The following is a 22,927-nucleotide window of genomic DNA, read 5'->3' on the forward strand; positions in this document are numbered from 1 at the left end:
TGCAGCTAATCAAACTTACAAACATCCTTAGTCGCTAAATTATTCTCTGCGAGCGTCCAAGCGCTCGCAGCTGTTTGAAAACACCCGGAAACATTAAAATATCAGAGAAAAAATAGCGAAAGCTTGTTCGCGAGATGTGTCGGTGGACAGAGACGCGTATCCACGCGCTTCGGTTGCCTGCGGCCAGTTTGAAATTCGAAAGACACAGAGATTACCTGGGGGACACGGCCGTGGGAAAGTCTTAGTAACGGCGTACAGTGAAGTGCATAAGAGGTCCCCGAGGAGGAATAGGTTTAAGAAAGAGGGTAGGAGTAGGTAGAGATTCTCGAGCCGGTGTATAGAAATTCAGCGAGCTTGCAAAACCTCTTGAGCACGCGCTCGAGAAGCGGCTCGTCTTCCTCTTGTCGTAGACGCGGGGGAAACGCATGAAAGAAAAGGCGAATTCCTTTGTACTGGAACGTCAGCAAGGGCGAACGTCGACGAAATGACTGGGGATGAAGTAAAAATGCCTCCCACGAGTTTCTCTTGTTCGCAGCTTCCATGGAATTTTCTATTTCGAGCGATCCGTGAATTTTCCAATCAATGATGATATCACGACGCAGATATTCGCTATAATTTACTAGTTTTTAGAGAATTAATCGGTTAATGGTTCGACAGATTGTGTATGAATTTGATTCTTTTTATTATTTTACGTATATGTGCTTTTTAATTTATCATCTTTTTTAATTAAAAGTTTGTTTTTTTTAAAGTTATACAGATAAACGTCGGAACTGGTATGATTTATAATTTGATTCATTTGATCGATAATCGAAGATCTAAGGGGAGAAATAATATGAATGCTTTCTTTTCTGAACCATTACATCGATAAATATGGGGGAATTAGATTTGTTTTATTATTCTATATGTGGTCGTTTTATTTTCATTTGTTTATTACTTTATATGTGGTCGTTTTAATTTCGAGCGAAGATACTGTTGTATACTGTGAAGATAAATCACTTAAATGTATGAACGTGATGCACAGAAGTTTCGATTAAGATTAAACGTGGAAAATCATCTAACGATCCCTGTAATCGATGCTGAAAAAATAAAATACAATTATGGAAAATAGCGATAGTGCGTATTGCGGTACATTAACTGTAAGATAATTTGTGGTAGAATGGGAAAGGAGGCAATGGTCTGTTATAAAGTATAAGTCGAAAGTATGGGATAAAATCTTGTTTTCTCTGACAGAATTTTCGTTGCAAGAGTAATAGCTGTGACGATGTTTCAATACAAGCTGGTAAGAGAATCTTAGCGGTTCTTCGTACGAATTAGTATTTTTTTACTCAACGAGTACGGTATAAGCTGGTTTCCCATAAAAAGGTAACGGTGGATGTCTAGTTGTTACAGACTGCAGCATAGAAAGACGCCATGTTCATGATACAACGTTTCCTTTAAAGTTTCCCGAGTTTTATTTGAACTTGCTTCATTATAAAATCACGGCACCTTTTCGAAAAACAAACTACATATTTTGTTTCGTTATTTTATAGATCATATTTCATACATCCTTTATATATTTACTGTTATTATATTTCTAGAATATTATTATATCTTAATCTGCAATATCATTTGAATTTTTGAGATATTGTTAGAGATATTATTAATTTTTATTTTTAAATTTCAAACAATTTTAATATATCTGCTTGTAATTTCTCGCAAACGGCAAGCGTCTACGAAAGATCAGACCGTTTTAGGCATACGATTTTGACAAATTGTTGCGCGATGAATAGTTCCACAATGTTAGCAGTACGAACGGAAACCATAAAGGAACGTAAAGGATTCGATTCAAGGGGTATTAGGGGAAGGACAGGTTGTGAGAAATCTCAGAGTTTCTGGTTTCTTAAAGCTTCAACTTTCTATTCGGCCTATACTTTTTTGTACGAATCTCCTATTATGTAACAGGAACAGTCATTTTGTTTTCTTTTCATTGAGAATGTTTTATCCACTGGCCTGAACTCTGAAAGATTATTAAGGTTATTAGATTCGAAGTAACAATATTTATCCATAATCGTACGAAGTTGGTAACTTTGAAATGTGTATTCTACTGAATATAATCGAGATAAAAGTTACGCATGAAAGCATAAGGAAGGAAAATAATTAATTCACAGTAATGCTTCAACGTAATTGCTTAGGAATTACTTACGAGCTAATAAAATGAATAATCTTAATGTTGGGAATTAAATGAAAATCATTTTCCCTTGTGTTCAAACATTAAATGTAATTGCTCTGATAAAACTTTTTCATGTTCACTGTTTTATTAACAGTTAATATAAAAGGTATAAATATGAAGCTGCTATTACGTTAAATGAAACGTGTTCACCATTATGGAATATTTATTTACGTATTAATTAGAACGTAACGATTCTTCATTTATGGTATATGACAAATGTTTGAAGAATTCTAATAATTTTGTCACAAACTGTAATTAATCTACTTTCTAACAAACTCTTTCTCCCTATATCAAAACTTAAAAGTCGCAATTGGAATTCTCAAAAAATTGCACAAAATTCCCCATGGTTCCGTCAAAGTAAAAAATGAATCCACGTTTCAATAAAAATTTCACGCAGACCGAAACCTGAAAATTACAATCCCACTTAGAAAAGAATTCTTTGAAAACTCCGATGTTTCCACCACGGGAGAATAAATCCACGAAATTGTCCGAAAATTCCAAGCTCATCCAAGCTGAAAACGACACGATCCGAACGAGACCACAAGTGGAGTTCTATTCGCTCTGTTTCCATAAAGTTTGTAGCAGCCAGTATCAAAACGGTTTTTCCAATAATACTGTTCCATCGTTGGTGAGTTTCATAGCTGAGCAGCCATATTCCTTCGGTTCTTCGGTAAAAATCGACGAACAGGGTAAATATCCCTGGCGACCGGCGACGACCGATTCAATCGTGACATTATCACAGAACCATCGAGTCGTTTATCGGCGACGCTCTCGAAATCGTAAGACGGATCAAAGGACTTATCGTTGGTGGTGATACGACGCCTCTATTCGTGCGACACTCGATTCCTTTATGACTGTCTCGGATTTTATCGGCGGGTGCCTCCCCCCGCTTTTGTTATCAGAACGCTGTGCAAACGGTTGAAATTGATAAGGCGTTAGGAGAAAGGCGGTGGATACGACATCGCGACGCCGCGCCATTACTCTCTCCCGTTAGCGATACACGCGGTGCATGGTGAAAATAGATTAGTCACGTAATAAAATCGTGTTAGACACGTCCGCGGGATTTTAGACGACGAGACACACGGCTTTGTAAACAGTACATAGTACGTTCTTGAACGACGACGACGACCGCGGAGTTGCGCACCGTTCTTCTATTTACAATGACTTCCGTTACGCGACGGCTACACGGAAGCGGAGTTCGTTGCGTTTTGGTTTTAATTAAGATCGAGACAAGCCACTAACGATTCTTGAGAATCCAGATTCTACGAGTGAATCTTGTAATTTTTAGTGCGGGTAAACGTTTTGTGCCTTTATCGTTTTAATTGCCAGAGAAGTTGCGAAGTTGGAAGTTTCGTGGAGGTCCTTAGTAGGAAACGTCTAATTACAATCGAGATCGGCCACCGAGAAGTCTTGAGAATCCGTACTCTTCATGCGAATCTTGTAATTTTTAGCGCAGGTAAATGATTTGTGCCTTTATCTTTTTAATTGAGAAAGAAATCGTGTTGTTTCGTCGTGGTTCTTAATCATAGGAAGCGTTGTTTAGTTTTGGTTCTAATTATGGTCGGGACAAACCACTAAGGATTCTTGGGAGTCTTATTTCTTCGTGTGAATCTTGGAATTCACAGAATTCCTAGCGCACATGTATCATTTATATGTTTATTTCTTAACTGAGATTCTTTAATTCACAATCATCGTTTTAGAACGTGAAATATGACAAAATTCTCGGATTCGTGCTTTATATTTTGAAACACGGTCTATGTTTATTGTTATTTAGAAAACGATAGAAAATATCTACAAAGTCTAATGTCTAACGGTGCTTATATTTGAGCTATACCAAAAAGATGCTACTTATTACTACTTATATAACATTCTGTAACATCCTTGTTCTACTCGAATCAAATATACACGCGAAGCGAAGTTTAGAACCCCTAAGGATGCAATATTCTTCGGAACTCCTGCAGACAGCAACGTTAATCCTGAGAAACTTGCTTGAAAGCTGGCCAACATTGATCGATGAAAGCCTGGTTCACGAACATTTACGGAATCCAACGCAAACACATTCTAACTGGAAAATTCGAATTCCTTTCGACAGACAAACTTCTAGCTACCAAATCGTCACTGGGAAAAAGCTCTCGCTCTACGGAACCATCTCGATAAAACACTAAAATTCTCTGATTGCAACATATATCAGTGGATTTTCCAATTTGAATAAAAAGACACGTCACAGGACTTCCCAATTTAAATAAAAAGCCGAGAGAAAGGAAAGATCGACCAAAAAAAGAGGGGAGAGAAGAGAGGGACATTGGCAACGAAGGGAAGTTCTGAAGAATGTAGTCCAGATCGTCGAGGACGGGTGACAAAATAATAAAAAGAGAAGAAAACGAAGAGGATGGAGGCGAAGGAGGAGGCGTCCGAGTCGTGGAGGATCACCGAGGGCTGAGAAAGAGAAGGAAAAAGAGAAAGTGAGAGAATGCACAAGCACACGAGCCAACTACGTGGTCCCAGCGGCCCCGGAAGCGGACACCATGTTGCTAATAGAGGTCCTGTCAGAAGATGGAACAGCTTCCATGGCGGAGGAAGCGTTGGCGGAGGCGCGAGTAATTTTAACGACACCGTCGGAAATGGCAATCTGCCCTCTGGTATGATCACCAAGGCTCCGCAGGAGCCGTTCAGGGCCGTGCCAAAGGCTGTCCAAGCTCTCAGAAGCGAATCCGTCGATAGGAGCCATCGAGTACAACCACCGCCACCTCCGGCTTTTCCTCGAAGGCGATTCTCCGTCTGGTGAGTTTGGAAATTTCAATCAGAAATAGGTATCTTATATGGTATATCTGTTATATTTTTTTTCTATTATGATCTATTTTCACTTTTTTCTTATTAACCTTTTATATCTCGGTAATTCTGTGATAATTACGTAATTCTGTTTATTACGTACTGAAGAACTTTCCAGGATTCTCCGTGTAGTGAGTTTTGAAATTTCTTAGAAGAAATCATTTATCGCTTAACCATTATTTAACTATTGAATTAAAGAATAGAAAAATATATAAAAGTACGTAGTATCTATATAAATATATATGTTCGACGAAATAAAAACTAATTTTTTTAAAAGGTAATATTACCTTACGTTTATAAGCAAATTCGTCCAATCCATACGAAATAACAGAAATTAATCACAGTTGGTAATTAATTCTCCGAACCAGTAACCGTAAATTAACACTGATGCAACATAAATCACCTGATCGTGCATTATCCGAACAGTAAATCCGACTCTTGTACACTCCCTCCGCCCTAGAATGGATTACCTACTATCCACCAATTTTTTCCATACAAAATATCCAATCCCACGCACAATATTACACCTAATCATAAATTAATCTTTTATTCTATCCTTTAAACTCTACACCACTCGACTCTTTCGATCACAACAACATCTGTTATTACGTTATCTCATTCGATATTTGGTACGTTGTTCGGTTTGTCAAGATGTTAACGCAATTTCGATGTAACAGAGCAAAAACGAACGTCTGGGTGTAAATCGGCGTTTTCTTTGCGCATTAACGGGGAATTGGTCCATGCTGACGGTGCATCTTTTATTGAAGCAACATCGTAACAAAAATTTATCCGTGGTATAAATCAACGTAACGCGGTCGTTCGGACGGACATACGTTACAATCTGAATATATTTCAATTAATCTCCATAAAACCGCGACAGCCAGCCTGCGTATATCCTCTATCCGATCCTTTCTTCCTCGCTGTTTCTCTTTTCCTCTCACTCGGTCTGTTTTATTTTTATTTTTCTTCATTCCCGTTCGTCGGTACGAAATATACGACACGTGAAATTACATGGTGTCGTACGCGCTGCCAACCAGCGATACCTTGATTGAAATTTAACGACATAACTCGGGTTTCGACTATCGAAATCGCCTGGGATGGAATAAGCCGACAATTGCGAGGCTGATCTTGACAGTCGGCCGGAAATCGAAATAAACAAGCAAGGAGCAAGAACAAGAATACGGAGAACACCATGTGTGCTATGAAGTTACAGGTCTGTAAGGTGGACTGCAAAAAGGAAAAAGTAGGGACAGGTGAAAAGGTGCTTGATAAATATCAAATTTATTGTTGGAGAAAGATATGACGCGGGGATGAGGGATTCTTCAAATCTCAGAATTGTTGCACGGCTTTGAGAAGAAATAGAGAAACGATAGACGTTTGAAAGCGTTTATGAGAGATTTCAATGTCTTTGATTAAATGGAATCGTTATTCGCGTTTGCGCAATTCATAGAAGACTTCATGTTTAATTAATTAGGGAAACTAAGAAATAGAAAATCAAATCTAAATTTAAAATCGTGATCTCTCGTTTCTTTTATTTCTATAAAATTATATTTGGAATTTGCAATTTCTATATTATATATATATATATATATAATTAAAGTATAATTAATGATTCTTAAAATGCATCAGAGAATTTCTTAGATCTAAATATCCTTTACTGGGATGCATAAAATCTAATTACAAATATAATCTTATAAAGAGTCTTCTACTAAATCTCTAAATTGCTACAGAAACGATTAACAATTCTTAAAATTCATTAGAAACTAATTTTTCTTAAATGCAAGTATTAGTCAAGTACATAAAGCGTTATTGCGATACAAATTTAAACTTTTCGGAAACAATGAATTTTTCTGTCATTTGTTTTATAGTTATATATTATATATTGTAAGAATTCTATAAAGTGTTCTTTTATGGAATTAAAAAATTCTATCATATTCTACTAAGGAGTTCTAAAATCTATTGGAAGATAATTTCCCTAAATGTCGATATTATTCGAATGTATGAGATCCAACGGGACCAACTGTCTCACGAGGTTGTGGGAAAATCTTTTGACACATAAAACCCAGGAAGAATCTTTTGTCATTTCGGTTATTTCGTTGCTTACTGACAGCAATTATACTTACTTGGTAGCGTAAAATGAGTCGCACAGGGAACTGATAGAGGTAACAGAGTCGACTGAAATATTTCATTAAGTCGACTAAGTTCGAGAGCCAGTCGGCTTAAATGGAGTATGTAATGTCACCAAGTGACCAAGGAAATCCGTTCTGGCATGCGAGTGTCGGAGGTTCAAATGGCTCAGTAGTGTTTCACGAATGCAGAGACACTTTCTGAGCGAAATTGCGGACATTCTTCGAACATTATTAGGGGAAATAGAGACAGAATAATGGAAAAAGCTCGTAATAAAATATTTTAATTCTTCTTCTTAAATATTTTAATCTTCTTTCTTATGGCAGCAAAATTATTAAAATAGTAGCAGTAGTAAGTATAGTTTATTTACAGTCTTCTGGCTATACAAGGAATTCGGTTTACAATTATTTTCTTTATTGTCTTGCATTCTCACTTAGTCATCTACACACACATTCATCCACTAACACACACGCTCTCATTTTATCCTTGGATTTCCTCTGTTAATTACCTACCTAACTACTATTATATATATCTATTATCCGTTATCTATTATTAAAATACCAATTTTGCGAGATATTAAGTTAAAATATTAATTTAACTATGTGCGCGCTATAAAAAATTTAATCGTGAAAATTTCAATCAGTTTTCTATCTTACGAGAGAAAATTTATTAAAATCGGAGCAAGTAAAATGGACTAAGATTTAATGGCTACATTATTGTACCAGTATGAGTGGTAGATCGCACATCGCACGCACACAATTTTCATTGAGAGATTTTACAGGATTTCATTCGACGATCGTAAAACATCATTGAATTTAATTTCGTTGTAAGATCGCACTGATAATAAAATCTGACATAACTTTCCGTTGAAAAGTAAAGTAGATTTTATTTCATCGTTTTATTAGAGAGCAAATTCACGATGATTCTCTCTACCTTATTAAAACGATTTAAGCGGATCTACAAACGTACGTCCTATTTTTATCGGGCAAAATATTTTCTTTTTTAAACCATAGTATCTGTTTCATTTAACTTTCAGTGTAAATAAACTTGAAAATAAAAGAATAAACTATCCGTTTTCAATTTTACTAAATCTGTCCTTAACGAGCCTGAACGCGTTTTAACAATATCTTCCTATTTAACATACTCCACGAGAAATACCATAAAACCTTTCTTTCCCGACATAAGAAATAAAACTGAAAGTCTATTCCACCAGAACGAAGCAGAATTAATCTCACAAATCCAAAATCTCATTCACGAGACCCAAGAGTATCGTGAATCATTTCCCATCCAACAAAACCTTCGTTTTTTACAAACCCTAAGACAAAGCGAATGCAAACGCGAAGAAAACGCTGAAAATATAAAAAAGGGACATAAAACGAGCCGAAGAAACCCAACGAGGACGTAACGTCGAAGGCCCGTCCATAAACGAAACGACCATAATCGCTAGGATGCGTATCAGCAACGGGGTGACGTTATAGGGTTAACTCGCGACGGGGTTGCGAGATGGAGAAGCCGGTCCGCGTGATCCACGTCGAATTCAATTTTCCGCGCTGCACGCACACGTGACGCACATGTTATCCAATCCTATACTTGTGTGCGTGGTCACACCTAAATATACGGGGTGTTCCGTAATATGTAGACCATAGATTGACAAAGCGTGACTGGTATTGTACATGAATATATAAGAATAAAATATTTACATGTTCATTCATTCTCGCGGAGAATCGTCGGATGAGCAATTTGAGATCCACCTGGTTGAAGATCACCATGGAATTGATATTTTTATCTAGTTTCTTTCAGCTCGCAGATCTATATCGAATCAATCCTGAATTATTTATCGATCGACTCTCTACTATTCTACTATGTTCTACTATTAGTTTCATCGTTACCTCGTGTTTTCTGTTATTTTGTATCTGATTATCTTCGAAGGAATTGCTCAAGATGATTATTCTGTATTTCAACGCATGCACGGGAACGTCTTATCGTTGATGTGGTTATAACGTAGTCTACCACTATTTTCTGAGATTTTTTAAAATTGAACTCTTGTATTGAACGTCCATATACAGCGAATTTCAAGTATCCTTGGAAATAAAAATTCAATGAATTTAAACCAGATGATGCAAGGCAAGCGATAGGACCATGCCATTAGGACAACGCGAAATCATTAAATCTCTCAAATAAGATCTAAAAGAATATACGTTTCTAGGTACGTTTCTCGTTCTTTTGGAGTATCGAAATCAATTCCTCAGATATTACTCACACGTTATAGAGCATCCTGTATAGATACGCAACGTATATACGTTACGCATGATGCGTTAAAGGTAGATGGATGAAACGAGAGAGGTCAAGAACCTTGGAGTTCCTTCAGCCGTCAAATTCTCCAGTCGATCCTGGTTGAATCGCGTTTGATACACGTCTGTCGATATTCCCTTCATTCGTATTACCGTACCGCCAGATTTACGTTCAGCGTAGAGGTGTGTACTTGCACGTCGACGTCGATTTCTCGCATGAGTTTACATGTGCTCTGAGCCCTGTCGAGGCGTTGAAAGAGAGGGATTGATTAAGGTGTTGGAACGAGAGGCGGATGCAGTATCGAGCAAGCAATGGGGTGCGAGTAGAAAACGGATTGTTAAATTGAGTAAAACATATTGGCAATGGGAAAGAATATTTAGGAGGCGTCAGTTCGATGAGGTCCAAGTGTAATTTGTGTTTAATTCGGTTAAGGGGTGTTCTTGCACTGCTGGTTTAATTCCTTGGTTTGTAATATTCAGCTACATTGGAACTGGAAGCTCAAATTCGGTAAAAGTAAAGTTTAACGTCATCGGTAATGGATTTCTGTTTAGGAAGCGTTAGTTGAACGAAGTTAGAGAGTAATCTGTGTCAACTACGATAACTTTCTGGATAAGGGGCGTTTCTGTTAGTTGTTTTAATCTCTTGGTTCGTAACATCGAGACACGCTCGTTGCGCGAATTTTAGTTTGACTCCAATAAAGATAGATTGGTTTCGTGGCGAAGTTTAGTTTGGTAGTTTTGACTTTTGGCATTATCAATTAGTTCTTGCAATTTGGCGTTTATTCTACGAAATTCTTGAACAGAGATATATTAAGTGTAAACGAATAATTCGTATGTTGCATTATTATGCGAGGAAACGCCGTCTTGCATTTGATGCCTTTGAATTTCTATGTTTTTACGAAACAACAAATTTGTATCTCCTAATCCAGATAATAGCAATACCAAATATTATTACAACATTACAACGAAATAACTATTGTACTATAATACCTTCCAGCTTTGGTATCTCCTTTGTATCGGTTTTGATAAATGTTAATGTATTATTTGCTTGTGTTCTATTGCACTTTGGTATTTAGTGTAAATGTCTATATTCTTAACAGTATATTGACAGAATATCGAATTTATACTGTTGAAAATTCCTGATTAATATCAGGATTCTAACTAATTTGGACCCACGGTGGTTATCGATACATTTAATTAGGGTAGAGATTTCATACAGCTAGATTATAATAGAAGGATCAGTTACATAATAGTTAAATAAGATTCTAAATACGATTTATCTAGAATATCTATATACGATTTATCTATCAAGAAGATTAACTCTCATATATCGTACTTATTTGTATTTATCTGATTCGCGATAAGTGTTATCTAATTAAAATCAAAGTAACTTTAGATTACAATATTCCAACAATTCCTCTCCTGTTCGTTTCTTCGGCCATTTTTTCATATTTCTAATTCCATTTCCAAGTACGCTCTATGTCTTCTGTCTAGAAGCAATTGAAAAGTACAACGGATCGAGTAGGCGACTAGCAGAATTTCTAAAACATAAAACTAATAAAATGGTCCAAACGATTCGCCATTTCAAGCCGGTTTCCTTTAAAATCCTTTATTAATAGGAACCATTCCTAGGGGAAAGAATCACCTTTTTAGGTAACAGAAGAATTACTTAAACTCAAAGAATACATTACACGAGACAAGTTTCAGAACAATGTCGTTAAAGATGAAGACTCCGATGGTTTTTCTTCTTCGAGTCTGTTAAAGAAGAATTATCCGATTCCAATATCTTGCTACTGTTAGAAAAAGGCACGCGGTCGTTCTGTCCTATTTTCATCGGGATTAAACATGAAGTAACGCGAAGAGATTTCTTCCTAAGCACGAGCTTTTCCAACGACTCGTTGCATGTTCGTCGTACATTAATTACCTTAATTGGAGGCTAGATACTACGGTAGCTGTGTACCTCGCAGAAATCATAATTTATTAAGGTAAATGGATTAGCATAGGTAGAGACGATACAGCGAGACTCGGGCTGCCGACTAATTCTCTTGGATGATAATTTCAATCCGGAATTTAGGTTTTAACCCTCGCGAGGGAACTATATATATCGATTTCGCTGAAATTTTGCTGGTTAATGGCTATTAGCAAGTAGTAACAGAGTAGAGAAATACATTGTCGTGGATTAGGGTTTATTTTGTATTAGCTATCCTTCTTATAGGTATCACGGAGTAATTTATAAAAAAAGATTATTTTTTTGATAGAAATTACATATTTTATTTTCTAAAAACACTTTTCAATATGTTTGCTATGTTAACACGCAGAAGTGCCTGTGTTACTCCTAAAATAGAAATAACAACGACTTCTTATTAGTAAAACATTTCATCTACAAATTAAAATGATCGTTACAAGAGAATAAAATATTATGCCTCTACCGGAAATTCCTTTATCCATCCACGTTGCTCTGTTAATTCTCATGCCAGATACTTTACTATATTTATATCTTACTTCTCTATCAAAGCGATTCGCGCTAAACCAAGCTACGTTAAACTAAATTAAGTCAGGCAGCCCTCATTCGAAAAGGTAGCTCGATAAAGGTCTACAAATCTGTATTTACACAATATAGCCACGTGTGAATGGGATTACCGAAATAGCATCGGAAAATGCTGCCAATATTTCGAGAACACCTTGTATTTCGAACAATCTCTATATCATACATATACTTATACACGCGTACACATATACGTACGTATACGTACATACAGAAATATATATTTCTCTGTATAGAATAATACACGTTCCAAGTACAAAGGGAAAATTATGCCAGAAGCCGAGTTCACGAGCATCTGTATTGTTCGACCCTCAATTCTCACATAGCCACGGGAATTTTTCTAGAATCGTCTGCATCAAAGGTACAGTGGCTATCAAAAATATTGCCACATCATTGAATTTATTATTAGCATTTACATACCAATTAGGTCCAAGTATATTAAATTTCGGACAGTTTAATAGTATTATACTTTCGTACAATTACAAAAATTTGATAGAGCGAGGTAGGGTTGTTCGAGACACTCGAGCTTCAACTTGTATAGAATAATCAAATTTGTCGTACATTATAAGACACCATTAATGTTTAACGTAATAACGGAAGAATAAGAAAATATCGTGTACTTCAGTAACGGAAGGTATGAAAAACGAGACAATGATTCAATAAGAAAAACGAATTAATATACGCACGATAAGTATAATCGAGAATGTTTTAATAAAATAATTACAATTGAAGATATTAGGCCAAGTTGAAGAAACCGTAGGAAAGTACGGCCGACATATTTCACTGTATATCACTTGGATCGTTTAAAAATCTCATGTATAGAAATTTGACGAATTATAAGGCAAATTACATAGTCTGGCTCAAATATGTTTTTTTGACTATACTTCGAAAATGAAGCGAATCTGATATTAATAGAACACTTTCGTTGGAAAAGAGGAATATGCCCCAATACTTTTTATAGCCACTGTAACTGTGAATTCGCGGCTAATTCGAGGAGTAGCACAGGGAACGGAAAGAAACATCTGTCGATGGCTCGTTCTATGACAGATCGTAAACATTTAAAAGCCAGAACACCGTAACAATAGACGTATTTACGCGAGCCTGCACCCCTTGCTAGAGGATATTGTATCGTGTACGAGAGTTTCGATGATAAATTGCATTTCCGACGATGACTTCCGTGTCGATGGAACGCCACACCCCCGTCCCGTATTCGGCACACCCTGGTGTTATTGTTGCGCGAAAGAAATTTATAGCGCGCGTTCGATGGTCATTGCTTTTAACCCTTTAACGAAGGTCTGATAAAATCGAAATTGTTCCGTGTTGTGACGCCGATATCCCTGATCACTAAGCGAGCAAAATTGTCGCTTATTTGTGAATGCACGCAGAGAACGTTGGGTACTAACATCATAGGGAATGGTTTGGGATGGGAGGAATATTTGAGCATTTCGAGTGCTTTAGGTGATTTTATTGTTACAAAGAGAGGGCGTTTATTGTGTTTGAGCATTGTTTCAATGAAATTATTTGACAAATTGTTATTTAAATTATACATTACCGCAGTAACATGTGAAATGTCCAATTTTCTTGTATTAATTTCCTAAATCGTCTTCTTCTCCGATAAATCTTTTCATCTTCGTAAATGCGTCGCTACGTTTTCCTTTCTCGTGTATAATTTTCATTTCCTGTTGCATACTCGTAAAAATGAATTTTTTTTAGAATTCGATGAAACATGAATCATTGAAAGTCAGTCATTTCGTATTTTACAACCCACGATTTTTTACAATTTTTTACATTTGAAAATATTTGATATTTACCTTATCGATACGAATATTCAGTGTACGACAACTGTAAAACAAAAGCGCTGAAGAAATTACGCCACCATATCTAAAATTACATAATTTTCGGGGAAAAAATAAGATTATTTAATTTTCAACACTAGTCGATATCACGAGGAGAAATATTTAAGCTACCACGATAAAATTTCATAAAACCTAAACTTCAACGGCAAGTAGTACTCGAGAATAATCCTCTGTCATCAAGGAGAGATTTTAACCACGTTACTATTGTTTTGTGTTGCAGCTTTGGTAAGCGGACGGGTGGCAGCGCCAGGAGACCCAACGAATGCTTCGTTCTCGAGCCCTCCGAGATGATCGTCGTAAGTAGAAACACAGTTTTATTTCGTGAAACATCCGCAGTTTTCTTTACGATCGTGTCGTAATTTGCGCGCTATACTGGCGAAAAATTCGCGCCACGCAAACTTTCGTCGCGTCACGGAAACTTCGTTTCACCGTGGAAGTTTGCCAGGATTTTACGTTTGCCACGGTTCGAACCGTAACTTCCGTTGCAACTTCTTGCACGTAAATTTAAAAAGAATAACCGAGCCACTACGTGCAATCAAAGGGTAGTTTAATCCCTTTCTCTGACGTTACTGTTTGTTATGTTTCATATCTTTTGCTAAACTATCGGAGGATTTTTGTTTTCGTATTTATTTTTTATAATCGTGTTTTTACTATTTTATAACATTTTATGGATTTTATTTTTCGGAAGCTTTTAAATCTCGATGATTCGGATCGCGTTGAATGAGTTACTTACGCGCTATGATTTTTGTTTTATGGGGGGTTTTTATAAAGATATATAAAGGAATTGGAGTAATTTTTTTTAGCAATTATATATCGGTATTGTTAATTAAATAAAGGAGATATCTATAAAAATGATATTTAAAATTTATGCTCGTAAGTATAAATTTAAGGGTTTGAGATATGGAGAAATTTTGTTTGTTTATAATCGTATCGTTATTATCCTGTAGGATCGCTTTCGTAGCTATAAAATATATGCATATACCTTTTGCAAGATTTGAAATATCTCTGACTTTTTCATGAAGTTTAATATGCTTGTGTGAATTTATATTATGGAAGGTTTCAATTAATACAAAAATTGGAGTATAATTTTTTTTACAGAAATTAGATATTAGTATCATTAATTAAATAAGAGAGATCTGATATAATATCGAAACAGAATGTGCGTGAATGGTAGAAATTGAAACATCAAAACTCATATTTCAAGAAGATAGATCATTAATTCGGCCAGCGATCTGCGCTTCATTTAATTCACGTTGAAAGCAGTTGGAGCTCGTAATTTTCAGATCTCGTGTTTTTGCAAAGTCAACTTTAAAAAACTCTTGAAAAAGAAGTCATAAAAGTTCGTTTTAAAAGAGTTGTTGTTGAAGTATCATTTGCATTAATCTACTAAGGGAACATTACGCTCCATTACAAGAATTAATCAGAAGCAAAGTACACTTGTAATCTTTATAATTAACGTTTACATTTTCTTCCTTAAAATGGAATCTAGAGTCCAATTTTAAACTCCACCTACGCGTTTCATACATGCTATTCGTGTTATTATTTTGGGAAATGACACAAATAATAGTAAACTCTACAGAAATTCCGAAAACATAATGTTTATCACATCTTTGCTATTTAATTTAATAAATGGTTTCGTACTACTTCTAAACGATTCATCTATCAACAAGAAGAATAATATTATCGCACATGCATTTCAAAAGTGACATAACTGAAACAAGTTCCTGGAAAAAAAGAATATCAAATATTTTTTAGAATTATTTGGAAGCTTGAAAAAAATTATTCATGTTGAAAGATATAATTGGACAAAAAGAATAAACTGCAGAAACTAGCAGTCAAATATTTTTATAATTTTCCATTTTTAGTTCTTGACTTTTTCCTGGCATAAATTATTTTGTATTGGGACACTTCTGAAATACGTTTGCAATATATAAATCAGAATCAAGTTTCGTTTTAATCGTTCAACGAAGCTATTATCATCTTCGTAACCATAAAAACCTCTAAGAAACTTCCCCGTACTAATAATTCAACAAAAAAAAAAAAAGAAACAAAAAGAAACAGTGAAACCTCGAGTACAAAAATTTTAAAAGAGGAAGAGAAAACATAGTCCAAATTATATTACTTTGGAAGCAAGGCTGCGATACCGTGAACGACGATTCCAAACAGTATCTATTTTCATTCTCCGGAAACAAAATCGATAAACTAATTCATTCTGTCGTTTCCATGACACGTAGCATGTGTTTCCAGGTCTCGCGGTGTTTCTTTTTTTTTCACTTCTCATTGGTTATCGACTGAAAACCAGGGGAAATAACGGTCTATTATAGAAGACAAGGGAGAAAAGCAAGGAATTGACGCAGACGAACGACGCGAATTTCTCTTTTTCCGACCGGTTTGTTCCACATTTGCGAAACGTGTGCACGTAAGCGCGAGGAAGAGCGTCCCTTCGCTACGATGGACGCTTCGGCTAGTTGCTTTGCTACGATATGCTCGCGAACCATTCCGGATGCAGTGGCGATATCGCATAATGAAAGACAATGCTGTCCAGACTCGAGACGCAACGTGCCAGACAGTTAATCAATAGTTCCTCTCCTGGCGTGTGTTATGCCCGTGTTGAGTTTTCGAGGTCCGCGTCGCTGCGCTCCTCTCTTCATCCGCTCCGATGATCGCGATTACGCGGACAATTATTTGCAGGATTAAAAAACGCCGAACGATTCGGGGATCATTTTATTTAGGAGGGGGGGGGGGGTTGCATGATCGACTCGATGTTGAGGAAAGAAGGGTACTTTTCGAAGGGAAATTGTTGGAGAAATATAGGATATCGAGAGTCAAAGGGTCTTTTGAAATTTCCGATTGTTAGATCGAGGATTTTTATGCGTTCATGAGAAATTTGATGATCCAACGATGCATTGAATGCGCGTAATACCCAAATTTGTCTGGAATATCCAAGATGTAGTATATTCGTTATGATATTTGGTAGATGGAAAAAATTTCTGTCCGGGTTCCATTTTCTCAATCGCACGATTCGACGTTTGGGAAAGAAGGGAGGTACTTTTCGAACGGGATATTGTTTGAAAAATATGGGATATCGCGAATCGAGGGATTTTCGAAAGTTTTGAGTGGATTTATCGTGACTCGATAAAAGAGCCGAGATTTGAATACAGTTAGTTTAGATTTAAAAATGCGGAACGATCTAGCGTTCATTTTGTTTGGCAGAATGGTTGCATGATCGGCTCAATGTTTAAAAAAGGATTTCCCTTTTCGAAGGGAGATCGTTTGAGGAATTTTTGATACTGTTCAACGTGGTTTGATGAAATAGCGAAGGTTTCAGTTTAATTAGTTTAGATTAAAAAACAATAAAAGAGTGTAGATTTTAGTTCAGTTGGTATAGATTAAAAAAATACGTGGGACGATCCGCTCTATTTAATAGAGGGTTGCGTGATTGGTTCAGTGTTTGGAGGAGAAGGATACTTTTCAGAGGGAAATTGTTTGAGAAATATGAAATATCGACAGTCGAAGAGTTTACGAATGTGATTCGGTTCATCGTGGGTTTATAAAATCGTTGGATTTTTAGCGAGTATTGTAACATTCGGTGGTGGTATTTAATAAAAGTTTAAGGATTTTTGAAAATCTGTATTTGGAACGAAGGTAGAGTTCAATAAAAAGCTGACATTTTTAATGGAAACCGTAGCGTTTGGAAATGGAGTTTGATGAAAGTTTCAAACGGCGATGTTTTTGGAAACTCGCAGTGAAACTGAATGTAAATTAAATAGGAATATGGCAGGAGATAATATCTCTGTTAGTATTATTTATTTGTTATTATTTATTATACACGGTCTTTCACTATCGACATAGGACGAACTTTTGGCTTTACATTTTTTCTCTTATTTTATATTATACTTCTGTTAACATATTCAATATAATACAATACGCAAAATCATGGTATTTCGAAATTGAGTTTCAGAACAGGAAGGTTTTTAGAAACTCGTAATGGAATTGAATGAAGATTGAAAGGAAGTATGTCACCTAATGGGAATCGTGAATTATAAAGTTGGAATAATGCCTCTGTTGCTTCATCCAATATAATATATAGAATTATTATATAATAATGATACAAAGAAATAAGAGAGTATGTTTAAATAACTGCCAGAGTTTATTATTTTAATTAATTATTTAAAGTAGTATGGTTCATTTCGAAGCAAAAGTTGTACCAGCTTTTTTAGTTTAATCTGTGAAAAAACGTAGCACTGAAAAATCAAATTTCTCGAAATAGCTACGTAAAAGTCGTTCATTGAGAAATTTTAAATACAATTGTTCGCTTAATTATAGATTTATTAATAAAGTGAACGAAGAACGATCTATCCGATGATCTGCCAAGATTTGTTTTCATCAATCTGGCTCGACAATGTTCCAAAATTATAGAGGTAGTTTGCAGTTCATTTTGACATTTAAAATTTACCTAAACTTATCTGCGACAGCTCGATAACTCCGTTTAGAAATTTCCTTTCCCCTAATTACATATTTTAAGCAGCGCAGCGAGTGAAATCGAGTGGTTCGTGCTGCCATCTACGATACGAACGTCTGTTTTACCGACGATTCGGATCTTGCAGATTTCGAAATTCATGCATCGCGTTCAGATATTTAATAATCGATTTAAAAAATTTTTATTTTTCTAGACAAATTCCATGATCTAAAGAGAATTTATTAATTTTTTGTTTATACAAACTAGAATTTATTTTCTTTTCTCTATAGATTATATTTCTTAAAGAATTGTATCATATATTTATTAATAAATTTTAGAGAAATTTTCTTTTTCTATTGTTATTCGAAATAAATAAAGTAAATAAATGTCGATAGATCAGTAGTTATGTAATATTTTATGTCATTATTTTTATAAAACGTTCCATTTACTGTATCTCACAAATTCCATATAGTATTATTCATTATGCAACATTTCGAGCGGGAAAGGAAGATATGAGCCATAATATTCTCAATATCACAAATGAAACTCACTTCTCCAATAACGTACTAAAATTTTCAAATAATCCGTATATATTCCGCAGCTCCTGCTTATCGTGCTTTTAATCCCGCCTTATCTAACATTCACCTTAGCTTTCTCCGAAACAATGTTGAACCGATAATAAATCCATTATATCCAACAGACACTTCTAAACTCTTCTATTAAACATTTGACGCTTCTCCTAAGTCTTCATAAATGCATCTAAATAATAAACCATACTCCATTTTTATTAATACACGATTTCAGGTTCTTTTATTTAATGTGTCCTAAAAACTTTAAATCCACGATATCGTTGAAAGTGCTAATACTTTGGCTATGAGTCATCGCGATGCAGTCGAAAACTCACGGAAACTCGTTATCGAGTGACGAACTAGCGACGATAAGACATCTCGAATCAGATCGATGGAAATATTCGAACGATTTTTCTGACCCATGCGTTTCTTTCCTTTTTAGTGTTGAAGAGGGAATTTTTAACGTTCCGAAGTCATCGTTATGTTACATTGTGGATGTTTGAGAGAACTTGTGGGAAATTTAAAGATGTATAAAATCTGTACGATGTATATAAATGTATAAAATATTCAAAGCAGATCATTCACTATAATATTTATTGACCTATTTACGATTTATTCTTTTTATTTGCGTTCATAAAAATATGAATTTACAGTTATATTTATGTTGCGAATTATCGACTAAAGAGCAACCGGTCAGGTCAAACCGATCGGTCGATATCGCGTACCTCGAATGACTTAACGTTCAAGGTGCAGGAAGTTTAATAAATCGAGCGTTAGTGTGATTTAGCACTTTATTTGCACTTGTTGTATAAAAGTAAAGTTTGATGTTATAAACACGGTGGTAAGATCTTGTGGGGAGTGAAGTATTTCACCCGCACAGTACGATGTTCTGCTGATGACTTAATTATTTCACCCGCACGGTACCATGTCTGTTGATGAACTGACCTCCTATATTGCTGATTCTCTCCGCCAGCTGTTAGGTCTCGTCCGTCCATCGTGCCTACCCGACCTGAGTTTTTTCCTGACCTTTGAGTCATTACAGCTCAGGGAGGACAGGTAATTCAGAATTTCCCAAAGAAAGGAATGGGCCTGCCCGAGCTATAAACGAACGGCCGGAAACATTTATAGGTCTCCACAACATAGTTTGAGTTGGATTATTCGCGATTGAATGTTATATATTTCTTAGATAGTAACTATACTCTTCTTCCATCAGAATATTTAATTTTATTTTGTATTTATATTTTACCTAGCAAAAACCATTAATTCCATTTCATTCTTTCTAATTTGGTTTTACACCTAAACAACGTTCTTTTTGCGTTATAACTTTATATAATGAAAATACATATATTAACAATTAAATATGTTATTATTTAAATATGAAGGGTATGAAAATAGATCGAAATTCTGAATAACATTTCGAAGTAAATTATGAAATATAAAGCAGTTAATACAAAATGTCGCTCAGGTTTCAAATAATTAATGGCTTTAATCATTTAAAATTAGAATACAAAATAAAATTAATACCAGGACCACCAACGATTAAAGTATAATATTTTTAATTAAATAAGTAAATTACTGAAATTTACAAAAATACATCTCTATCATTTTATAAAATTTGTTAATCTATCCGACTGGTATCAAGTAACCAAACCAGATTGTTGTGGATACCAATGATGACCAGTTGCGGATTAAAAATGAAAGACACGAAGGTACGCGCCAGTGCAAAATGCAATTTGGATTATGCAACGCGTTGTCACTGTACCGTGGACACCCATCTCCGTGTATGGTATAACAACTTCCTGTTCTCGTCTGTTTCAACTGTTTTTTTTTTTCAGCATTATCTCGGCTCCCCGGTTGACAACGTTTCATTATGCGGCATATCGTAGATGTAATTATTCCTTGGTTGAAATTAATTGCGTTATCATACTTAGAATTATAGTGGTTTTGTGGAATATTCTTACTTTTCTTTTTGCACATTAACAAACATAAATGTTCTTAACTTAATTTATGTTGTTTGTTATTCCTTCACTTGTTACTTAAATACACAGGTTGTTATCAAGTGTATGAAGTGTTTAATGAGAAAGTGGTACAAGTACTTACTTTTTTGTAAAAAAAAGCGAGATAAGTGCAGGAACTGGTATATAATATCTGGATATAAAGTTCGTTACACGAAACATCTTCCAAGAAAATTTTGAAAAATTTCTGGGAAACCATCTTGTACTAAACTTATAATTCTACTATGGCAATAATAATAGCGTTATAACTGTAATAATACTGAAAAATATAATTATATACATATGACCATTTTTGCCTATAATAATGTTTTAAAAAAATCTCCCAAAATTTTTGACAATTATTCCGTGACACTGTATATTAACGTTAAAGCAAATGTATCATTGTAAAATGTATTTCCTAGCGGTATGTAGTAAACGTAGACGAAATGTATTGGAAACATGTACTGCTAGGAACTGTGATCGTTTTCTCTAGGCCTTTTTACAAGCAATCTTTGCAACGTTAACGTTATCTGGCAATCAGATTTTTTTTGATATCATGTTTCTTTTTTGCAATCTCAAGGAACAAATTATGTCGATACAGAGATTAAGGCACTAATGGAAACGTTACGAGATTAAAAACTTATCTTTCCTTAAATATCATCGATATAATTCATATTTAATTAACAAAGTAAAAAATGATGATTATCTGGAATTAAGAGGCGAAATCTCTAATTTATATATAAATTAGATTATCTCTGTCAACGTAAAAGACTTTATAATAATTTTTAATCTCTTTCGCTGTGTTACTGTTCCATCAAATTTGCAAATCCTTTTAACACGGACGATGTTTACATAAAACGCTAACGTCATATACGCAGTGAATAAAAAATATATCTACACAGCGTCGTATTTACTTCGACATTGGCATAGTGATTCATTAACTTCTATACGTTGAATATTCTGCCATGTAAAACAAATTTAGTACAAAAAGTTGCAAACATTTTTATTTCGTAATAAAACAGCGCCAGAACGTGTAGAGCTTTGAAAAATCATAAACACTCAAAACTTCTCCGTTCCAAATGGAAAAGTTGTTAGAAGTTGATATTGATTCAACCACTCGCATAAAGCTAAAAAACCAATAAAAACATACTGCATTTATATTTATATTGTACTGTAATTGTATATGTAATTCTAGTACATTGCTGGTGAAATTCATACCAAATAAGACACCATCCTCCTATAAAATAATACCAATACAACAATGTAAATCCCCTGGTATAATAAATTGCTGATTTTAATGGAATTAACGTATAGTATATTTCTGAAGAAAAAATTAATCGATACATACTTTTTGTTTTTACGTATCGAAATCCACGTTGAAAGGATGAAAACAATTCTCATGGATGGGATTCAGAAACATACATTACATTGTATGCAACATTCCAAAAATTATTAGAACTAAAAGAATGGCTTAGTTGTAGATTACGAGATGTGTAATTTAGCCTTTACAGCAGATCAATTAATTTTAATTAACTCGAGATATTATGTACTTCGCAATACATTCAAACCTCGCCTTAAAGGTAGCGTAGAAAACGATAAATTTCGTGATTCATTAAGGAATCAATATTAATCGACAAATAGTCGCATCGATGAAAAGAATTGCATTATGTTTACACGGTCGTTAATATCTGGCAATAAATTTGTAACGCGTTGATTGGCGCAGATCTTTAAACTCTGTGCAGAATAGGGGTTGATATAAAGGGATGACGAATATTACAGTGGATTTACGGCTCTGTGCGAAGTGATTCGTCCGCTCGATGTCTCTTAGATTTAGCTTCTACGGTGACGGATTACGCGGAAATCCAATTCGGTCTCCATATTAGAGTCGTCTAGTCTGACGAGTCATATAATTCATGATGACGATTACCGTATACGTACACAGGCTCACGAAAATATTCGAATCCTTGCAGACAATCTTTTACGAATAAGAAAATTACATGATATTTGAACATTCTCAGGTAGATTTCAAGTTGCACCAATATATTCAT

General features: G+C 35.1%; 1 protein-coding gene across 13 annotated transcripts in view; it reads left to right on the top strand.

Moving 5' to 3' along the window:
- The window catches only part of LOC126914650 (rap guanine nucleotide exchange factor 2-like), a 250,210-nt gene that overhangs the window by 167,511 nt on the left and 59,772 nt on the right, over nt 1-22,927 (top strand). For 10 of the 13 annotated variants that reach the window (XM_050718836.1, XM_050718835.1, XM_050718844.1 and 7 more), the window contains exons 2-3: nt 4,302-4,990; nt 14,078-14,153. In XM_050718836.1, coding sequence (XP_050574793.1) covers nt 4,680-4,990; nt 14,078-14,153 — 387 coding nt within the window. In that variant the 5' untranslated portion in view covers nt 4,302-4,679. The remainder of the gene's footprint in view (nt 1-4,301; nt 4,991-14,077; nt 14,154-22,927) is intronic. The other 3 variants (XM_050718837.1, XM_050718845.1, XM_050718843.1) reach the window with 1 other exon arrangement.

This window comes from Bombus affinis, chromosome 3 (assembly GCF_024516045.1).
Source record: "Bombus affinis isolate iyBomAffi1 chromosome 3, iyBomAffi1.2, whole genome shotgun sequence".
In the NCBI taxonomy this organism is placed as follows: Eukaryota; Metazoa; Arthropoda; class Insecta; order Hymenoptera; family Apidae; genus Bombus; species Bombus affinis.